General features: G+C 36.5%; 1 protein-coding gene across 6 annotated transcripts in view; it reads left to right on the plus strand.

The window, feature by feature from the left end:
* ANK3 (ankyrin 3) overlaps positions 1–23,003 on the plus strand; it is a 707,282-nt gene that overhangs the window by 617,726 nt on the left and 66,553 nt on the right. For all 6 annotated transcript variants that reach the window (XM_025395913.1, XM_025395911.1, XM_025395909.1 and 3 more), the window contains 3 exons: positions 1,929–2,035; positions 7,163–7,387; positions 10,150–10,304. In XM_025395913.1, coding sequence (XP_025251698.1) covers positions 1,929–2,035; positions 7,163–7,387; positions 10,150–10,304 — 487 coding nt within the window. The remainder of the gene's footprint in view (positions 1–1,928; positions 2,036–7,162; positions 7,388–10,149; positions 10,305–23,003) is intronic.

Genomic DNA, 23,003 nt, shown 5'->3' on the forward strand with positions numbered 1-23,003 from the left:
GGGAGACCAGTAAAGGAAGGCTGGGAGTCTGAATATTCAGTATACAATCCCCATTTTCGGTATGGTGCCTCTAGCCTTCTAGTCTCTTGCCTTTAGTCTTCTGCTAGGGTTGGTGGTAGTGATGGCAGGGGATCATTATTTGACAACTGAGGGGATTATGAAAGTCAAATCACTTTTTAAAGATAATTCTAGCCAATCCTGTTTCTCTGCTGATGTGTTTTCTCTTATTCTCCCTGTCCTTCCTGTGTGTGTATTTTTAAATATGTGACTGTCATTTTACTGAGGTTTCAGTAGGAAGCAGATTAGCAGGGAACTGTGGGCTAAAACCTTTTATCAGATTTGGTACATTCTTAGCCATTATCTTTTCAAATACAGCTTCTACTTTATTCTCTTCTTCTATTTCTAAGGGTCCAATTTACACTTATGTTAAAATCTCTCAGTGTTCCACGTCTTGTACTGTTTTCTATTTTTTTTAAACCTATCCTTCATTTTGTATATTTTTCCATTTAGGGCTCTAACTTAACCCTCTTTTATATTGTGTCTAAGTCAAGAACTGACATTGTATTTAGCACTGAACCAATGCCCATTGGATTCCTTCTTATGTATATTCTAGTGTTCTATCCCTTTTAATTTGTTTTCTCTATCTTTCCCTGTGTTTTTGTAAACATACTAATCATAGTTATTATAAAGCACTTATTAGCTTACCTCGGAATCTGGATGGCATAGGAGTCTATTTATAGTGTCTATCTAGCTTGGTTTGGTTTTATTTCATTTTTCTGTTTTTATCCACCCACTCTGACCATGCTTGGCAATTTTTCACTTTATGCTAGACATGGTGTATAAAAAATTGTGGACACACTAGACATGGTGTATAAAAAATTGTGGACACACCCAAAGGTGATATATTCCTCCACAGAATGTTTGCCCTCCCTCTGCTAGGCAAATAGAATAGTAAATTTTAATTCAGTAAAGATTTTGCTGAAATGAGGCTGGTCTGCAGCCCTGGTGAAAGCTCACACTACCTCTGTTTTCCCCCCAGCTCACCAGCCTCCTTATTTAAAATTGTGGTATGATCTTGAAATCTCTTCCCATTATAAGTTCTAAACGTTTAGGTCATTTTCTTATTAACTGACAAAAATCTCCATTACGCTCTTCAGAGATATTTCTGGTTAGGTTTTGAGCTTTCTGTTCTGCACAGCTTCAGAATTCAGCACATGTTCTTAGCAGGAAACTGTAGCATGCTTGAGGCCACCCAAATCTCCACCAAAACTCTCCTGGCTTTTCTATTCAATAACAGTGATCCCTGTAGGTTAAAAGTACAAATCTGTTTGCACTGGTAACTGACAGAAGCCTGTAAGTTAAAAATGGGCAACAGAAAGTCAACTCAACTCCTGAAGATGTTCCCCCTCCCAGAGTTTGGTAGTTCTTTTAGTTCTTGATGCTTCAGCCGCGCTCTCTGCTGCATTCCGATACAATTTCTGTATTTTATCTGGCTTACTTGGCAGAAGCACTAGGTTGCTACCAGCTACTCTGCCCCACTTGGAACCAGAAGTCATCAAGATTGAATTTTTCGCTTTTTATTTTGAGAATTGGGAAAAAAAATTACAGTTGTTATAGGATTAATTTGGAGACATGTTGAAGTGCTTAAAATCATAGTTGGAGTTAGTTCTGTGATATTTCTTTGCCATGTCAGTTACCCAGGGAGCTTTCTTAAAAGATTAAAATAAAACAAGATGTCAATAGACTTTATTTTCTAACATTACGATACTCAGATTTCAATGTATTTCTATAGAGGAGAATTTAAAAATTATTTATGTTGAATGTAAGTCTACCCGGAATTAGAGGAATACAGATATATTTTATATGTGTAGAGAAACCAGTCTTGTATGATTTGTTGATGTAATTTAATTTACCATTTCATTTTTCAGCATCTAACATTCACAAGGGAATTTGATTCAGATTCTCTTAGACATTACAGCTGGGCTGCAGACACTTTAGACAATGTCAATCTTGTTTCAAGCCCCATTCATTCTGGGTAAGTAACCTAAATGTCACTTTTCATTATCCTACTACATGAACAGTGCATTTATTATTTACAGTTATAAATTCACATCAACAAGCTTCATATATATGAATATATTCATGTATGAAATGTATATTCATTAGTATATGTGAAACATATTTGTAAATCATTATTAAATTTTCTTTCTAGGTAATTCTGTATGAGTTTTTTTGAGAAAAATTTAATTTTGTTAGAAAAAATAATGAAATTATTGATACAACAAACTTTCCTGGCTATTCTAATCTTCTAGGTCTTTACTGTTCCTTTTCAGAAAATTTCCTTTTTAAATTTTTTAAAATTTGAAACATAGTGATTTTTCTCCATTTTACTTTTCTATTCAAAAGAAATTTTTCTAGGTATCTGATTTTTCTTTCCAATAGAAAATTAAATATGTAAGTATGCCTGTTAATTTACCTTAACTGATTTTTGTGCTTCCCTTAATGATAGAAGAATTTCTCTCAAATATTTAGTGGTGGTTTTTGTTTTTGACTAGGTCTGGCTCTGTCGGCCAGGCTGGAGTGCAGTGGTGCAGTCTTGGCTTACTGCAACCTCTACCTCCTGGGCTCAAGCTATTCTCCCATCTCAGCTTCCTGAGTAGTTGGGACCACAGGTGCGCACCACCATGCTCGGATAATTTTTGTATTTTTTCATAGAGATGAAGTCTCACCATGTTGCCTAGGCTGTTCTCAAACTCCTGAGCTTAAGCAATCTGCCCGCCTTTGCCTCCCAAACTGCTGGGATCACAGGCCTCAGCCACCACACCCAGCAAATATTTAGTTTTTAAATGAGCAGTAAGCTCTGGTATTGTCATTTTTTTCTCATATGATACAGGTCTTTGATTTGACAAATGATTTGTTTTCTGTGATTTTCCTTTTAAAAGAATATATAAATTTGAACTTTCAAGTTGGTGCCTTCTGCATTTCTGAAATAAAATTACAATTAAGTTGTATTAATTTGTAATTAGAAAAAAAGAAATGAGTAAAAAGAATAAAGATATTTACTTACAAAAAAAACATTCTTTTTTTTTACATGAGGAGACAGCCTCCTCATGCTGCCTCCCTGGTCAGTAGAATTTGAGGCAGGAGGCTAAAAGGGGACCTGCTTTAGTTACTGAATTAATAAATTAGTGTATCTTTAGATACTGGATTCTTCATCTTTGGGTAACTCAAATTTGGGATAATTGACATCCATATAAGTAGAATCAAAATAATTCATTAAAATGATGAATATCTCAAAGTATTTTTGCCTTTGAAGTTGGCATTTAGGCCATAAGTTAATTGTGGTCAAGGACAAGGGCAGATTATTTTGGAATTAAATAAATTAACAATAATTAATATTCATGAAGTGCTTCATATATTATATGAAATATTTGCTGCTGCTCCTAATTAAAATAAATTGTAATAGCTAACGTTTACTTACTTCTTGTCATGTGCCTGGCATTGTGCTAAATCTTTTACATGTGTTGTCTCATTTATATTTACTTGAACCTTATAATGATACTGTGAGATACATATTACTCATTATCCTCATTTTACTAATACAAAATCAGACTCAGGAATGCTTCAGGTTAAAGTATAGTTATAGATTTTGGCTTTGTAATACTACGATTCTGAGAAACAGATCAATATCATTCAAATGGGAATAATTGACATGAAAGTGCTTCATAAATTATAAACTTTATGGTGGCTTTTGAGTTATTAACATTGCATTTCTTCAACTCAATTAGAAAAACCTTGAATTATTATAATTTTAAACTGCTAAAAATATTTATATAATTTATATTCGATGCATATCAGTCTAATGTTAGAAAAGCAAAAAAAAAAAAAAATCAGATTCAAGAAGGAAAATATACAACATTTGGGATACATTCAGGGAGCAAACATGTTGAGTTTTTTGAATCACGCTTGATGAATTGCCACCATATTTCAAAGACTCGAAACCATCACTTTGTATTCTCTACAAATCAAAGACAAGGTACTAGGGCTTAATTTAGTAAACTGAGAATTTGAAGAAACATGATAATAAAATCAGAAATGAACTTTCCCATACATTAAAAACAATGAAGTATTTGAGTATGCAAGTTATCTCCCCTTCACCTTGAACGTTATTGAAGACAACAGAGACAATAGACACGTGCAGGAAAGCAAAAGTAATGGCATCAGGTGTGGGCTTATTGGAAAAGGAAAATATAGACCTGGTGTAAACTTAGAAATATTTCACTGATGCCAGATCCTTGCAGTTTATGCACCTACGTAAGGCAGATATTTTTCTAGGTTGTCCCACAAATGCCAAATGCCCTGGTTTCATTTTCTGATGGTTTTTATTTTTCCTTTGCTTGTCATTGACATTTTCTGTTGCTTGCTTCTAATTATATTACATTAATTTTTCCCATTTGCTTTCTAAATTATTTTGCAGCTATTCTTCTCCACTTCCTCAGTATGATTCAAGGTGATAACTGTGTCCTTTATGTGAACCATCCTTTTTGTATTTTTAATTTATGTGAATTTTTCCCATAGTTAGATCGTGTCAATGTCTGTAGTATATCAGCATTTGTCATCCTGCTGTTCCTAAAACTAGAAACATTCATGTATTAGTTTTAGGATCATTTGTAGAATTTGTGCTATGTTTAAATATTAATAAGATACAAATATTATTACATATTACCTTTTAATTTGTTTTAGAAGTTATATTGCATGACTTTTTTACACGGAATATGTAAGACGGGTTTGTAAAACAAATCACTGTATTTTATAATGTTATTAAATAATAGGATCCATGTCCTGTTTAATGAATAGTCCCACTTTTCCTCAGTCTGTTGACTCCATGAAGTTGAGAACCTCAGAACAATAAATGGTTGCTGATGAGCCCCAGCCATGCACTGTGTGCTATACAGAATACAGAGAAAGAGACGCTTCCAGTTTGTTGTTAATATCATCTTGTGTTTTTTCCATTGGTTCTGACATTCTTTACAGCTGAGCTATTTTTATTTTAATTCTGATAAACTGTACCTTCAGTCCGCTCAGCTCCAATCAGCTATCTACCTATCTATCCACCCATCAGTCAATTAGTATTAGTAACCAAGTCTCACCTACACAGTTTCTAAGCAAAATAGTTTTTTTCATTGATTTATTCAGTGAATATTTATCGTGTCCCTATTTTGTGCTAGAATTGTGCTTGGCTCTGCAGGTCAAGCGGTGAACAAGACAGACCCAATCAGAATTACTATCTAAATTGTTGAGACTCAGCGGTTGCCAGGGCAAATATTCCCCTCTCAGTGGAAACACTCCAGTGTGTGTGTATGTGTGTACTGACACAACTGAATCTTCAAGCCCAAAATTTGTCATGAATCGTTTTAAATCCATTCTGTTACTGTTATTCCTAATGAAAAATTGATTTCGTAGTTACAACTACTAAATGCAGGGAATGATTCGATTTTGTCTTATAATATTGCCATATTGCCTTGTTACTGAATAAAAGTAGTTGTTAAATATACATATGTCTAAGAAAATGTGGGCATCCCAGAGCAATTTCAGGTGAGCCTCATGTCTTTTAGCATTGGTAACAATTCATCCCAACACTTGTACAAGTGAACAAGTATCTTTTTCTTTGACTAGGGAGGAGTGATTTTTGTTTTTTTTTTTTGTTTTTGAGAGAGTCAGTGTTTTCCCCTTTAACTTGATTAGCATAGTGGTCCCAATCTCCCAAAATCGATAGAATGTTATGAAAGACATAAATTAATTCAGAGCAAAATGGTTAAATCCAAAACGAGCAAAAGGGTGTAAAGATGAATCCACCTTACTGATGAGGAGAGTTGGTTCTAGGAATCTGATAGGCTGAAAAATGATCTCCAGCCCATTGCCTCTCCCTGTGGGGATCACAGGCCAGTTGGCTTGAAAAGGTCACTCTTTCAAGGTCAAGAGGTATTCTTCTTCAGAAGAGGGTCCCCAGCTAGGAAGTCCATGCAAGGTCTTAAATTCTGTTTGCAGGATGTTAGCATTGTTTTTAGAGGAAAAAATAGTAAAGAATTTTGATGGATGGGATTTTTTTTTCCAAAAACACTTAAGAATTCAGACAATTTTCCAGTTATCACCATTTTGTACTGTGCTAGTAATCTATATTTTCATATGTGGAAACTAGAATACAGGGATATATTTGTGTTCCGCTATCTGACCTTAACTCTTCCACACATTGGACTCACCGAATGATGTTTACTTATAACTCTGTGATAGTAACTGTGTTAAAAGTCTGTGATGATGATAGTGGAACCGTGCATACGTGATAGAAGACAGTGATTCCAATATGCTTCTACCCAAATATAACAGTTAATTTCTTTACACTGCCATACCTATCAATACATGCAGACTGTTTTTCCTTATTAGCTTTAATAAAAGGCCAATGACAGAATTATATAATTTAGAGCCACTTTCTAAAAGTCTAAGTTCCATTTTTTAATTGTTGTATAAAATATTCAAATGTAGGTTAATTCAGACAGCTTTTAAGCCCATATTTATACTGAAAACATTTAATCCCTTTCCATCAAAATCACCTTAGCAAATCTAGTCATCTCCTGCTTTTACTATATTCTGCTTTATCATAGTAAAAATTAGTGTTGGTATGATTAAATATACATTCATTTTATGAGTCATAAATGTCAAGACATACTGTGGAGTTTCATCTTACTTGTAGGGGACCATATGGCAGCATATGGCAAAAACCACTCATAGTTAAAATGACCTTTGAATATAAAGACCACAGTTTTTTTTGTTTTAAATGCATGAGAATCCTCTTAATAGACAGTTTTTACTCCAGTTTTGAAACCTCCCTTATTCCTTCCATTTGAGCCTGGTAAAGTAGTTGGCTTTTCTGTCTGGGGGCCATGTTCCACCAAAAATAAGTTGTGTTTCAGTTTTTGCAAAGTGCACAAGTTAAATACATGTTTGATGTGACTCCACCGTATTTACTTCCGATTTATCTTCAAAGAGAGGAAGTGATAGCTACGTTGTCTGTCACTTTAAATAAACTTTAACATTTAATTTCAAAACTTGCTGTGAACACAGTTTATTTCCATCCTTGAATTGGCCTCTGATCTTCTCCCCACAGGTTTCTGGTTAGCTTTATGGTGGACGCGAGAGGGGGTTCCATGAGAGGAAGCCGTCACCATGGGATGAGAATCATCATTCCTCCACGCAAGTGTACGGCCCCCACTCGAATCACCTGCCGTTTGGTAAAGAGACATAAACTGGCCAACCCACCCCCCATGGTGGAAGGAGAGGGATTAGCCAGTAGGCTGGTAGAAATGGGTCCTGCAGGGGCACAATTTTTAGGGTAAGTTGTTTTGTCAATGTTAACCTTGGCCCTCACAACGCATCTTTGATTTTCTTGACCCTTGTTAACTCAAAGAGTTAACTCTTAAAACTGCTTAGTTGGACCTGATTGAGTATACTTTTTGTAAAGTGTCAAAGGTCACAAAGCTGTGTGATTCTGTGAAAGGCTAATAGGCTGATACTTTCTTAACTCAGTTTGCTGGTCAAGGCTTTTACTAACCGAGAAGCATGTTCTCTGCTCAGCAAGTGCACGGAACCCCAGTGGTCCCTGTAGAAGTCAAGGCACCATTCTAGGGAAAAAATACAGATGCTGGAATTATTTTACCACGTTGAATCTATGGCTGCTTTGGGGACATGTCTTTTTAAAGAAAATTTTTCGGGAAACAGTTCATTGTGATATGGTATTTTACAAAAAGGAAAAATAAAGTTAATTCATTTTCTGAGGTGGCACTTGGGTGCAAATCAGGCAGGCTCTGTCGTGACTGACAGTTTGTTCACAATTTCCCCTTCTCGTTTCTCTTTCTGCTGCATGGATGTTATTCAGTAAACTGCATCTTCCTACCAATCCTCCCCCTGTAAATGAGGGTGAGAGCTTGGTTAGCCGAATCCTGCAGCTTGGGCCTCAAGGAACAAAATTTATTGGGTAGGACCTTTATAGACAAGATACAGAATGTCTACAATTTTTTTTTTTCCATTTTCAATTTTTTTCTGTCACACCCATGGTCTGATTCTTGTCTTAAGTTTATTTTTATTTTTTTAAGTTTTTTTTTAATGCTTTCAGTTGATGTGTGTCACTGAAAGAAAAAAAAAATCATAGTGGCTTGACTTAATGTAGCACCGCTACCTATCTTGTGCTTTTCAAGCATGTGGAATTCACTGCAAGCATTCTGCTTTCATAACTTCGTGCTTTTGTAAACCTTTCTTTAATTTGAAATGTTTCTTCTGAATATGATACTTTTTAAAGACAGCGACAGTCTTTAACCCAGTGTAAGAGAAGGTATTTGCAGGCTTTGAGTCAAAATTTGCTATAAATTACATGTCTGTACACCTGTGTGTGTGTGTGCGTGCATGTATGTGTGTGTAATCAGATCTTTTAAAAGCACATGAGTACTGTGTAATTTTTTATGGGCTTTGAGAAGAAGTCATCAATAAGTAAACTGATTTTGAAAAGTATTGGGACAATAAGATATTTAAATAAAAGTAAATAGACAGCAGATAGAATATTCTTTGAAAGTTATAAAATTGTTTTGTTTGGTTTTGTTTAAGCTGAAATGCACTGGTATTTGTTGTTTGTTCGCTTGTCTGTTTGATTGTTGTATTTGCCTTGGCAGTCTGCATGAAGAACCCTGTTAATGAAAAGCTATGCTTGGCTTTCACCTTGGTCAAAGACCCTTGTTCATACCTTCTCTCCAATATCATTGAGCATCATACATAAAGCCACATTCCTTAAATATTTACAGAGACAGTATCTGACACATTAACCTGCAAAGATTGTATCTTGTTCTCAAAACTAAATACTATTTAATGTTTAATTATAAGGTGTAGTTAAAAACTCTTGTAAATACCTTAATCTTGAAATTACGAATACTGCTAAGAACACTTGATTTTGTTTCTACCTATTGAAGAATAAAGGCATTATAAAAATTATTTTTTAATCTTTAATTTGAATTCTGATTTTGCCAAAAGCAAAATGATCATATTTATCATCCCCGTTTTAAGCGAATGCTCTTCCAATAAATCGATATTCATGTTTTTATTTATGTTATTTGATCATTATAATGATGATCCCTTTTTCTGCTCTTACTTATTTAAGTCTGTATCTTCCGTTATCACATATACCTAAACACATAGGTTAAGAAGTGGGGTTTCATACAACCTCTGTAGGAGAATAATGATACTGTCTACTTAAATGTCATAAAATAAAGCTGCACAATCCAACTACATAAACTGTGTGTGATTGTGGTCTGCTTACTTCCATTCATCTCTTTTAGTATTTATCCTATTTTAAAATTTAACAAAATTATTTCCCGTGGCTTGATTGGCTATGTTCAATTTGCAGCCATTCTTTTACATTCCTTTGCAAAAGGACACTGTCAAAAATTACTGTGTCGTTATATGACCATTGCAAACCAACAAGTACTTTTTCAGAAAGTGTAAGTATTCCTATGCAGGTTATATTAGAGCCAGGAATTGAAGCTACCTACTACCATTTCACAAATTGAAAAGCACAGGAACTCTCTTAACCGTATGGCCATGAGAGGCATGGAATCTGCCTGTTGGAGGAGTCGTTATCATATTGATTGTTTTCTTGCTAAGGAGAAAATACAGCAATCATCTTTCAAACTAGGAACTTTATAGAATTTTTTTTAAAGAAATGACTGTGTCCTTTTAAATCATTAGCATTTGTATAATATACCTATTGTGTCTTTTAAAAATGGACCAACTTTCTTATGGTCTACTTTAATAACTTTCCATTCTGATTCAAAATTCCTATTTATATGTACTGAAAAATTTCTCCTGTTAAATCCTATGCCTAACATATGGTAGTCCTCCAAGAACTGTTTGTGAGTGAATGAATGATGGCATGTTATCAGGCTTCGAAAATATTCTTTAATTAGCAAATGATTCTGCAGCTTTGAAATCATTCCCAACCTTAGTGGCACCTCTGATTTTCAAATGAATACTGTTAATGAAACATTTTTTAAGTACGATACTCTAAATATATTTAATTTGATACCAAAATAATGTGGATTTTTTTTCCAGCCCTGTCATAGTGGAAATCCCTCACTTTGGGTCCATGAGAGGAAAAGAGAGAGAACTCATTGTTCTTCGAAGTGAAAATGGTGAAACTTGGAAGGAGCATCAGTTTGACAGCAAAAATGAAGATTTAACCGAGTTACTTAATGGCATGGATGAAGGTAATAATGATGGCTCCTTGGTTCTGTAAATGTCTGCAGGCAGAAATTAAAGGAATGACTAGATTATGTAAAACAGGACTTGAATTTCACACATTTATATTTTAAGCTAGGACTCCAGTTCTTCAGCTTTTTTTTTTTTTTTTTTTTTTTTTTTTTTTTTTTTTTTTTTTTTTTTGAGGCGGAGTCTCGCTCTGTTGCCCAGGCTGGAGTGCAGTGGCACAATCTCGGCTCACTGCAGGCTCCGCCTCCCGGGTTCACAACATTCTCCTGCCTCAGCCTCCCGAGTAGCTGGGACTACAGGCGACCACCACCATGCCCGGCTGATTTTTTGTATTTTTAGTAGAGGCAAGGTTTCACCGTATTAGCCAGGATGGTCTCCATCTCCTGACCTCGTGATCTGCCCGCCTCTGCCTCCCAAAGTGCTGGGATTACAAGCGTGAGCCACCACACCTGGCCAAGTTTTTCAGCTTTTATTGCTGTTTTCTATATCATAAGGCATGAAGTTCCATTTAGTCTAACAAACTTTGTTCTCCGTAATATAGAAGTGTAAGTATTTTGATGATTCCATCTTTAATCACATACATCAGTCTTTCCAATACCAAAGAAAGTTTTCTAAGTCAAAAATGGGCAAACAGAGGGTGAAATAATAATGGAAGGTATGCAAGGCATGCTGAGCATTTTGAAGAAAATATGTTCACATTTTCTTTTTGGAATTATTTCTGGACTCTTTCAGCTTTTTCAGGTTTCTCCCAGATAATTTCAGTATCCTTCATAAATTTTTAATTTCTCTTGGGCCGTAATTAGTTTCTAAAAAATGTTTCAGGGTAATTATTGGAGTCTGCGGTGTTTCAGTGTCTTATTCTTTGACTTAGTAAGACTGGTATGTCTGAGCATGTCACTTTATCATACACAACTTCTTCAGGCTGTCTGACCCTAAGAACCAGAGCAGTTTTTCTTAGTAGACATTGGGAATAGTCTGGTTTTGAGAATATGTGTTTGATACAAAGTTTTCCTTTAAAAATGTAAAAAAAAAAAAAATTAGAGAACAGGCTCACCATAAAGTCTGATGCCAAAAGAAAAATATCAGAGCTAATTCTTCCTTTATACTCACTTCCTAATCACTCCAAATTAGGAATTATTTAAATAACAGCTTTATTAGAGATATAATTCATATTCCAGGAAATCCACTCTTTTTTAATTCACTGATTTTTGGAATGCACTCAGCATAGTCTCCAGTCGGTTTCAAGGCGTGAACAAAGGAGCGAGATGAACTGTAGGGTACTTGAGGAGTAACCTCGTGCAGATTTCTTGATCTCTGAGCCTCTGATTCTTCTGCAAAATGGAGATTACCTTCCTAACTTCCTGCAGTTATTGTTGAGAATAAATAGAATAATTAGGTGAGGCACATATGAAATACAGTTCTTGTTATGTAGTAAGCCCTTGATAATTATGAGTTATTATCACCATTATATTTATTCTATAGAAAAAATCGTCATGCCAAAGGTTTAGTATAAGATACAATTACCACCTACCATGAATTTAAAGATGTCTTTACAGCAAGGTAGAGGGAAAATAGTAATTGTTGAGTGTCTAGCATTCATGAGGCACTGATAAATACCTTCATATGTGAAAATTTCAAAAGAAAGGATAGCACTGCAAATCAGGTGGTTTTAATTCCACCTTACTTATAAAGAAATTGAAGTTCAGAGATGTCAAGTATTTTTTTTTTGAGATGGAGTCTCACCCTGTCACCCAGGCTGGAGTGCAGTGGCACAATCTCGGCTCACTGCAGCCTCTGCCTCCTGGGTTCAAGCAATTCTCTGCCTCAGCCTAAACTAAGGCTCAGAAAGATTGAGAACTAAACTCAAACCTACACGTGTAGGCTTGTTACATAGGTAAACTCGTGTGGCCAGTGTTTATTATACAGATCATTCTTTCACCCAGGTTCTAAGCCTAGTACCTACTAGTTATTTTTTGTGATCATCTCACTCCTCCCACCCTCTACCTTCAAGTAGGCCCCAGTGTCTGTTGTTCCCCTTTGTGTCCACAAGTTCTCATTTAGCTCCCTCCTATAAGTGAGAATATGCAGTATTTGGTTTTCTGTTCCTGCATTAGTTTGCTAAGGATAATGGCCTCCAGCTCCATCCATGTTCCTGCAAAAGACAGGATCCCATTCTTTTTTATGGCTGCGTAGTATTCCAAGGTATGAAGAAACAATGATATAATCTTCTGTCTTGGATTCTATAAGCTATTTTGGAAAAACTGGATAGCATTTCCTTGCCACAGTTTTAAAGACCAGATAAACTTTGGTTCCATTTTAGACAATTAGATGAAATGCAAATACTTCCAGGCTTAAAGAATCAAACACTGGAGGCCACTAGAGCAAAAATGAGGATGGAATTTTCAAGGCACAGGTTTTCTTCATGTATTAAACTTAATAGTAATGAAGGAACCATTACGCACATTTTATAATTAAAGCTCAGTTAATCAAATTGTATGCCAAACTGGAGCCCTTCTCGCCACTCTTTTCATATCCCCAACCACACTTCATTCTTGTCAGAACTTTCCTCTCTTCAAAAACAGACCGGCAACAATAAAACCCAAATCTGTCTTTTTAAAAAGACAACTTATCCTTTTCCTTGAAGGTGCAACTGTTCAAAGTTCTAGTTCAGAGAAAAGCATAAACATAGTTTAAGAGGTTTCATCTTTTTTATGTTCTTTTCTCCTCTCTACTCTGTTCCTCTCCCATTTTGCTACTGAATAACTGTTAATTAACAAGATAAAAAATAGTTTCTGAATGAAATCAGTGACCAGATCACTCAAGGTTTCCTTAAAAAAGAGAAATAGGCCGGGTGCGGTTGTTCACGCCTGTAATCCCAGCACTTAGGGAGGCCGAGGCAAGTGAATCACGAAATCAAGAGATTGAGACCATCTTGTCCAACATGGTGAAATCCCATCTCTACTAAAAATACAAGAATTAGCTGGGTGTGGTGGTGTGTGCCTTTAGTCCCAGCTACTCAGGAGGCTGAGGCAAGAGAATCGCTTGAACCCGGGAGGCGGAGGTTGCAGTGAGCCAAGATCGCGCCACTGCACTCCAGCCTGGTGACAGCAAGTCTCTGTCTCAGAAAAAAAAAAAGAGAAATAAATTGTCCTACCATTATTTAATATAACATACTAATTTCATAACAATTAAGCTTTATCCGTCATCTGTGGCAAGTGACCCTTGATAATGCCTGTCTTGTTATAAATGTCTATTTTTATCAACCCCCTTCTCCACAGATGAATTCTATGTGCTACTTTATAACCAATCTATATGCTACTTTTATAACCAGTTCTGTTGTAGGTTCGTCTTTGAAATTCTTAACATTCAAGTATTTAAAAATCATCTTAGCAAATATTCTGATCACTGATTTTTATTAACACAATTGTAAAGATCGGTTTAGTGTGTTAAAATGTGTGAAGCCTTTCCATGTATGCAATCAAATTTAGCTGTTAGAATAACTCCTGGGAAGGATAATTTGCCCCATGTAATGTGGTGGTTGGGATCATGATTTATGGAAGTTACACAGACTAGACTTCTCATCTTGGCCCCACCACTTATTCTTTCTGTGACTGTAACCAAGCACTCAGTCTCTGAGCCTTGGTTTAAATGTGTAAAGTGAGGATGTCTAATAGTGAACGAATAGGGAATAGATGAGCTAATATATGTAAAGTTCCTAGCATGATGCCTGATATATGAGAATCAATCAGTGTTTAGTCATAGTCACAGCTGCCATGTAAGTTGTGCAGGAGAGCAAATGGGGTCTGAAATCCTGCCCTTTTCACTTGTCAAGCCATCTGCCCTGATACTGGCCTGTAAGACATAGGGGTACTTTTTTCTAATTTGCTCAAAGCTGCTATCTAGTTGCCAAGCTGTATACCTACAAGGTCGTGTACACCCCAAGTGGGCACCCTTTTCCAAATCGTACAAAGACACTACATCAGCTAGTGAAAGCCCTGGTCATGGTTGATTATGGTGACACACACTCAACATTACCACCACCCAGCTGGGAAACAGTAAATAGATTTAGTCTTCCAAAACCTGGACTTCTGTCTCCACACCTAGTTGTCTCTCTGCACTGCTCCTTTGCCTCTGTATGCTCTCAAATGAATGATGCCTGTGAAAGTGCTTTGTGTAGAACAAAAGAGACACATATATGTCAGCTAGTATTTAAATTTCCCATTACTAATGAAGGCACATCTTCATTTCTTTGTATGACACATGGTATATATTCAGGAAAAACAATAGCTGCAAAATAAGGGGGAATTAAAAGTTACTCCTTATCGCCAGCAAGCCCAGGGACTAAAACATCAGTGGTTTTGCTAATGAAGTAGGTGTGTTAGCAAAGATCTATTGAAGAGGCTAGAATCGCACAAAGGACGGTTGGTCTGGGTGTGAAGAACCTGCCGTCACCACTAAGGTATCATGCAACAGCAACAACTTTTCACTTTGGCAGCAGACATAGATCTTGTTCTAGTCTTTGTCAATTTTTGTTTTCTCAGCAGAGAGAAAGATGCTGCAAACAGAAAACAAACATTCATTCCCCCCACCAAATTATAATGCACCGAACTGAATTCACTTTTTAAGTTTAATGAAAACTTTAATTAAACTCACAAAGTTGAATTAAACATGTTCAAAATTACACCTCCAAAGTCCGACCCCAAAGGGTGTTTTGTAGTTGACAGTTATTGGATCTGGGAGCGTTTTCTGGTAGAAGAAGTCCTTCCTCCTGTAGAGGTGCTTAATTTACAAATCAAAAGCTCCAGAAATATTCTAGTCCTGCCCTGTCCCGTACAGTAGCCACTAGCTCCATGGAACAACAGAGCACTTGAAATAAAGCTAGTACAAATGGAAATACGCTGCAAATGTAAAATACACCAGATACATGAAGATGAGTACCCTTCTCCAAATACATATCTCATTATTAATTTTTACATTGGTTACACATTGAAATGGTAATATTTTGGATATATTAATCTAAATAAAACGTGCCTATAATCCCAGTGACTCAGGAGGCTGAGGTGGGAGGATTGCTTGAGGCCAGGATTTCAGGAACTCAGCCTGGGCAACATAGACTTCATCTCTAAAAAAGAAATAAAAAATTAATTTCACCTGTTTATTTTTATTTTTTAGCGTGGCTATAGGAGATTTAAAATTACATACCCAGTTTACATTATATTTTTACTGGACAGTGCCTGTCTGGACAGTGTGTATGCTTTGTTTTACGTATCTATTTTGTTTTAACATAAAAATTGTTGCTACCTAAGTATTACACAGAAGGCTTTGACTATGTATGAATTATGCCATTATTTAAAAATCCCAATCACTATCTTGGAACAAAATGTTGCTGAAGTTCCCCCAAACAATTTTACAATGCTAGGAAGATATTTTCTTATCATTGCTGAACTTTCCAATGAGAGCAAATGAAGTTTTTAAGAGAATACATTTTAGATTGAATAATTACACTATTTTCTTGTAAACAGAAACAGGAAAGGGGAAATTGATACTTGCTAAGTAACAGAAAATAAATTTTGTAAATTTACTATCTGACTACATAAACAATATCTTAGAAACGGATTTCTCAGAAGTTGCCACTTGGGTTCATTTCAATATAATTTAATTGTTTTTGCTATGAGACCAATGTAGTCTTAAAATGTCAAGTCATTGTGGAAGCAGTTGAGCACTGGTAAGTGAAATACGTAGCTTTATGTTGTGCACAGCACCCTCTGCTGGAGAAATCTAGTAACAGTTTTGAAAAATTCCAAAGGAGAGAATAAAAATGGAATTTAACCGAATCAGGATTGTGGCTGGGGTGCAAAAAAAAAAAAAAAATATAGCAAAATACTGACTTTCAGCCTATTGCCATAAACTGACATTTTAAATCAATTGAATGATGTCCATCATGTTGTAAAGGAAAGGAAACTGTACCAGAACAGTCCCCCAAACTAGTATAGAAGTAAAAATTCTAGTTTAGAAATGAAAATTAGACCAAAGCAAATGATCATTAATAAGGGCAAGTTTTTAATGCATTTGTATATATGGATTTGCCAGAAATTACCTGTCTTTATGAAACATTGGTGGATCAAAATAATGACATCAGCCATCCTGCCCCCCACCCCCCATATCAGGCACAGTAGAGCTTTTAGTCCTCTGAGCACAGTGAAGCAGGTCCAAGAGGTTGGACATGAGCCTCTGCTACCTTTAGTGTTGATGTGAACAGAGAGACCAATGTGCCAGAAACTGCAGGTCTAAGCTTTTAGAGTTTAGTGTGTTCTGTATTTGCTGCTCATGCGAGGCTATTGATTCATGGTGTTTAAGACATTATTTATGATCCTGGATTTTGAAGATAGAATCATATTAATTGAATTTCCCCTTAGATGTAACAGTAATGGCTTAAACAATGGGGTGAAAAAAGTGACATATGGGGACTAATTGCCTGAAACCATGTTTTTATTTGCACAAATGGAAAAGTAAGCAAATGTAAGTCTCTTAATCTGCAGTCATAAAAGAAAACCTTAGAAGATTATTCCAACGTGGCCAGACATCCCCTACTTCTCTTCCTCCAGGAAGTCCTCCCTAAACCCCAGTCTCAGATCAAACTGGTAAATACACCCACAGCACCATAACTGCAAGTTTGAGTTTTGATATCTTCCTTGGTGCACTGCAAAAGTCCAAGAGGGCAGAGACCAGCTCTGACTTGTTGACAGCCATTATGTCCAATGCATATAACAACTCTTGATACAGAGTTGTCACTTCATCATAGTCTGTTGAATGAATGAGAAATAATGACTTGTGTCAGGCATATGCCCCCCTGTTGGTGACACTTTTTCTCAATAATCCAGTGACCCATACCCAAGAGAGAGAAAAACTTTCTGGAAGAAGAGAGGCTACCCCAAATGGGGAGAGGAAGTCTGGGGCCTGGGGAAGGCTCTGGGGTAGGTTATAGTCATTCTACACACAGAGTACAAAGTAATCTTAAACATCAACACTGAAGGTAGTGTTCAAAAACTAGTCACATTTCTCCTTGATTTTTAAAGTAATATCTCATAAGCACATAATGATTAAAAATTAATCTTCTAAAAATAGCTTTAAAAATATATGATTGTCAGAAATTATATTAATAGACTGCTAAAACTGGAGGGAAAAACAAGCAGGTATATCATTGTTTCCAGACATTCTGCATCATCAGCACTTACTACACTGTGCAAATCTAAACAACAAAGAGGGTCTCTACCCTGAATAAAGATGTGAAATAATGCTGACCCAAATAGATATAAAGCAGATGACAGAATTGAATAACTATATGAGTTCAACACTAAAATTATAAAAGGTGCATGGAGCCTTTCGTATTATCTTTGCCATGCCCCATGAATTTATTTTAAAATAAACGTTTTTTAAAAAATTGAAAAGATCTCTATGATGTTTACTTCAAGGAAGAAGGATCAAGTTATATCATTTGAGGATTTTTCCCTATAACATCTTAGGTGAACTTACTATGAAAGTTGCATATTTTGATGGAGCTGAACTTTAATTCCAAAGGGATAAATGCCTGTAGTTTTCTAAACTAGTTCAGTGAATATATTACAAATGCTATGTTGTTCTACATATTCTACAACTAGAGTTGAATATTATAGATTTCTTTTTTATTTTCTTCATTTCTCTCAACTTATTTGATATTCAACTTTCAGTAATTGGTGATTTTTTAATGGAAGGAAATGGAAATGATAGCAATTCAGATTTATACTTTGTAGAGAATTACTTTAAAAATCTAAATTGTGTATTCCCTTAGATCTGCTACAGATTGGCTCTCTGGCTGCTCTCAAAAGCTGTGTGGTATTGAAAAGAATATATACCTTTTCTAAGTTATTATATGAACAGAATTGTGCTGGGTGATTTTCTATCATTTATTTTCATATCCATCCCAGACGAAACTTCTCATCCTAATCACATAGATGAGGAACATATGGCTCAGAGAAGGTCAGGACCGTGCCTAAGGTCCAGGTGCACTGACTGCAGAGCTAGATTTCAACCCTGTGCACCTGTCTACAGTGACTTTCTACGATGCTATAACTTGCTTTTTGAAATCTAACATTCTAAAAATCCTTTATTTTTTCACCTCTCAATATCAAACACCCCATTTTTACAGGAACTGAGCAAGGCATGCATCTGACTAGAAATTAACCTTGATACAGAAATCATCCTTTGGGAAACCTTGAGGCCATTTGTATTCCTTCCATGGACTATTCACACCCCCCAGGTCACAAATAGCCTTTGAAATCTAATTTTGAGTGAGGCAAAAACTAATCAAGATGGTCATTTGAAAGCATTAAGAATAACCCATTTAGTCAGAACATGATTTCAGTCATGTTATTTATGCTTCATTGTATTATGGTCTCCATAACCATTTATATTTACAAAGCATTTTATGATTCTTATTGTTTGTAACAAAACCTCAGTCACAGAGAGTGTTGTCCCATCTTTTATAAATAAACTGAGTTACAAGGTGCTTAAGAAATGTATCATTTATTTATGAGGCAAGAAGGCTATAGAACATTAGTGGCTCTGTAATCAGGCCTGTTGCTTCGATGGATCAATGAGAAGTCAGGTCACCTTTTCCACCAAGGCACTTGCAAATCTATTCATTACTCATCCATTTATCAACCACCACTCATGTGTCAGGCAGTCTGCAAAGACACTGTGCTAAAGAGTGGTTGAAGTCCATGTCTGTGTGACTTCATCTCTTCCCAACGCCCCTTTCCTAGACCTAGGTTCTAAGCTCTAAAACTGACAAGCTAAATCCATCTGGTCAAGTCACTTAACCTCTCTGAACTTCAGACACCTATTTTACCAAAATGCTGCGTGGGCCAAATGATAATTGACCTGACACAAAATAGACCTTCAGTAAGTGTAAAGTTCAATCTTCCTCCTGGCCAAAACTGCCTGTTTCAGAACTCACTTCTCTTTTCCCTTTAATCCTCTTTTTGTATGTTAGTAAAGATTTTAAAATGAGAGAGGAGAGAGGAATTTCAGGGTCTTTTCATAGTCTATGGCATTATGAATCACCCTGAAAGGTAAGAAGCTCTTACGTTTATGTTCTATTGTTTACCTTACAGCAACTTATGCCATTTTCTCCCTTGATTCGGTAGCTATGGAGTTACTTAGAATATCCTTTTAAAAAACAAAACCATATAAAAGTAATGAATATTTTTGCCAATAAGCTTCTCTTCTCGTATTAAACCATTCTTGTTTTTTATAGGGTCCTGTTGTCACGTTTTTAACAATTTGGGTTCTGAATTTTTAAGACAAAGTACAGGATGAGAGTCTACCAAGACATTACTTTTTAAAATGTGTCAAAAAGTCACTTGGACAGAGTGTGAAAACAGATTTGCAGGTTTCACCCCGGGTCTGCCTAGTCAGGAGGCCAGCAATCCGTGGTACTAACATGTAGTACGGTTGTTTCTTACGAACTGGCCAGGTTGGAGAACATCGCATTAGGAGCTAGGAACTCTGCAGATGTGAATGTGATAGAGGCATTGCATTTGTGCCACAGATTATTTTGTTGAGCTTTTTTCTGTGATGTATAGGATGAGACAAAACAGAAGATTCTTGGTAATATATTGCTGCTTCTTTGACCTAATTAGTAAGGACCGTTTTTAAAATCTAAACACACATAAGTTCAGTCCCAGAAAGAATATTGGCACTGTTCATTTTTACGTTATCAGGCTTTATTACTATTTGTCTGGAAATCTGACTTCTCTGATACACTTTTATTTTATTTCTTTATTTATTTTTGAGACGGAGCGTCGCTCTGTCGCCCAGGCTGGAGTGCAATGGCGTGATATTGGCTCACTGTGACCTCCACCTCCCAAGTTCTAGTGATTCTCCTGCCTCAGCCCCACGATAGCTGGAATTACAGGCACCCGCTGACATACCTGGCTAATTTTTGTATTTTTAGTAGAGACAGGGTTTCACCATGTTGCCCACACTGGTCTTGAACTCCTGATCTCAGGTGATCCACCCACACCGGCCTCCCAAAATGCTGGGGTTACAGGCATGAGCCACTGCGCCTGGCCTCTGATATACTTTTAAAATATGTAATACAAAACTTCCAGAAGGCGTTTTATATTCTCATGAAAGTTAAACTCATTTTGTGTAAATGTTCATTAAGTAAACAGTAATTTGAGTTATAAACACATGGACATAATAGATTTCACGGTGGATTAAAAAGTAGGAAGATTAGAACCACTTTTTCACATGCATTTTTTTCTTTTAAATAAAAATAAAACTAGGCCAGCCACAGTGGCTCACACCTGTAATCCAAATACTTTGAGAGGTTGAGGCAGAGGATTGCTTGAGGCCGGGAGTTCAAGACCAGCCTGGGCAATATAGCAAGGGCCAGTCTCTACAAAAGAAGTTTAGAAATTAGCGGGGCATGGTGATGTACATCTGTAGTGTCAGCTACTCAGGAGACTGAAGTGGGAGGATTGCTTGAGCCCAGGAGTTCAAGGCTGGAGTGAGCTATGATCATACCACTGCATTCCAGCCAAAGTGACAAAGTGAAACCTCATACCTAATAAAATAAAATAATAAATTAAAAGAACAAACAATAACCGTCTCTACTACTACGTGTATTTTATAGCAAGACTTAAAGAACTATACAGTTGTTTGATAAGGAGAGTGTCTGAGTCTCATTGATTCCCAGTTGATTTCTTCAGTGGATGCTCCTTTAGCACCTGCTGTGTGCCGGGTCTCAATATCAAACGTCATTTAGTTTAATATAGTTTAACTATGGCTACTTCACGTTTTATGAAAAGAACACCTAATTTTTAAAACATACTAATAATTTTATTAGGCTCAGAAGCCTTAGGGGAAGGTACTAATGATGCCGAGCAATGCGGCCACAGTCAGGGTGTGCGAGTTAGCTGAGGTGGAGGGCCCTTGCCTCCTTCCCCCTTGGAGCCTCCTTCCAGCTGTCTGGGGATTTAGTTCTCTATTTTCCAGCACTGAGCTAAGGATATTTCGTTTTGTATTTCACCTTCCTTTTTTAAAAGCAAGAAACGGGGAAAACGTGTTTAAGTTGAATGTATTAACACATTAAAATGTTATCTAGTGTTTTATTTACATATAATATTTATTAATGCTAATCTTATTAATGGTCATGTAATTTTCAGATCCTAAGAATTATGTAGTGACATTACTGACGGCTTTACCTCTTCCTCTTGCCTTCTCACACTTACCTACCATCTACGTCATTTTTTTTTAACTTACGCAATATCCTAGAATTTCATAGCCTAGCCGTCAACTGCAGCCCTTTAAGAGATTTTGCCTTTCTTTACAAAACAATATTTAAGTAATACTTTTTGTATATTTTTGTAGTTTTCTTGGCTTTTATTCTCAGGGACAAAAACCTTATAAATATTTTAAGCACACAAACAGGATGAAACCTGGTTATAAGAAACCAGAGAAGGCTGGGCGTGGTGGCTCACGCCTGTAGTCCTAGCACTTTGGGAAGCCAAGGCGGGCACATCACTTGAGCTCAGGAGTTCAATACCAGCTTGGCCAACATTGTGAAACCCCATCTCTACTAAAAATACAAAAATTAGCTGGGCATGGTAGCACACGGCTGTAATCCCAGCTACTTGGGAGGCTGAGACGTGAGAACTGCTTGAACCCGGGAGGTGGAAATTGTAGTGTGCAGAGATCATGCCACGGCACTCTATTCCAACAGAGTGAGTGAGACCCTGTCTCAAAAAAAAAAAAAAAAATAGAATACTGTTTCTCCATTTCATCATGTAGACACCTGGAAATCTGAGTGTTGAAGAAGGCAGTGTATGTGATTCTATTTAAGGAATAGTACATGGAGATGCTAAATGTCCCCCTTGCATACAGCAGTGCCTGAAATTCCCACATTAGTTGTGTCTTTGAGTTGGGGCTTATCTTCAAAATACTGTTAAAATGTATATTGAAGGTCAATAACCATGCAAATGTTAATGGTGTCAAAAGAATTGCTAAAAGCTTTGAAAAACATGGACACAAGACAGAGGGTCCCCGAGCTGCTGGGAAATTCTAAAATGTGTCAGAAGTTGAACGTGGAGGGTACTGATCAGCTTCTCCTGGGAGCTTCTCTGTTTATATAGTTAGAAATCTGAGCATTTCCACTTACAACTTGTCTGCTGCATCTGAAATGTACATGTTCACTTTATATTTGGGGTGGCTTTAATGCCTTATCAAAGGTGATAGAGTATAGCTTAAGTGTGGTCAGCCTGCCTCTAATACACAAAGTGGCAATCAAAGGTGACAAAGTATAGCTTAAGTGTGGTCAGCCTGCCTCTATTACACAAAGTGGCAGTTCTTCTCAATTCAGTGCTATCATCGTTTTCAAGGGTGTTATAGCTGTTTCTTTCTACTTTTAATCCTCACAAACGTGTGCACATATACCCAGAACTCTCTCACACACAAAAGTAGCTAAGAAGTGTACAATACTGCCATTCCCCAAAAGATGCCTCGGTTCCTCTGGTGGGTCTAGACTGATCTCAAGTAAATTTCATACTCACAGGATACACAGTTTGTTGTAAGCAGAATTAGGAAATCTGCCCCATTTGAAAGATGTAATTTCATGGTCATCCCTCCTTACATTGCTAGCACCATAAGGAGTCCTG

Source organism: Theropithecus gelada, chromosome 9 (genome assembly GCF_003255815.1).
Source record: "Theropithecus gelada isolate Dixy chromosome 9, Tgel_1.0, whole genome shotgun sequence".
NCBI classification, from domain to species: domain Eukaryota; kingdom Metazoa; phylum Chordata; class Mammalia; order Primates; family Cercopithecidae; genus Theropithecus; species Theropithecus gelada.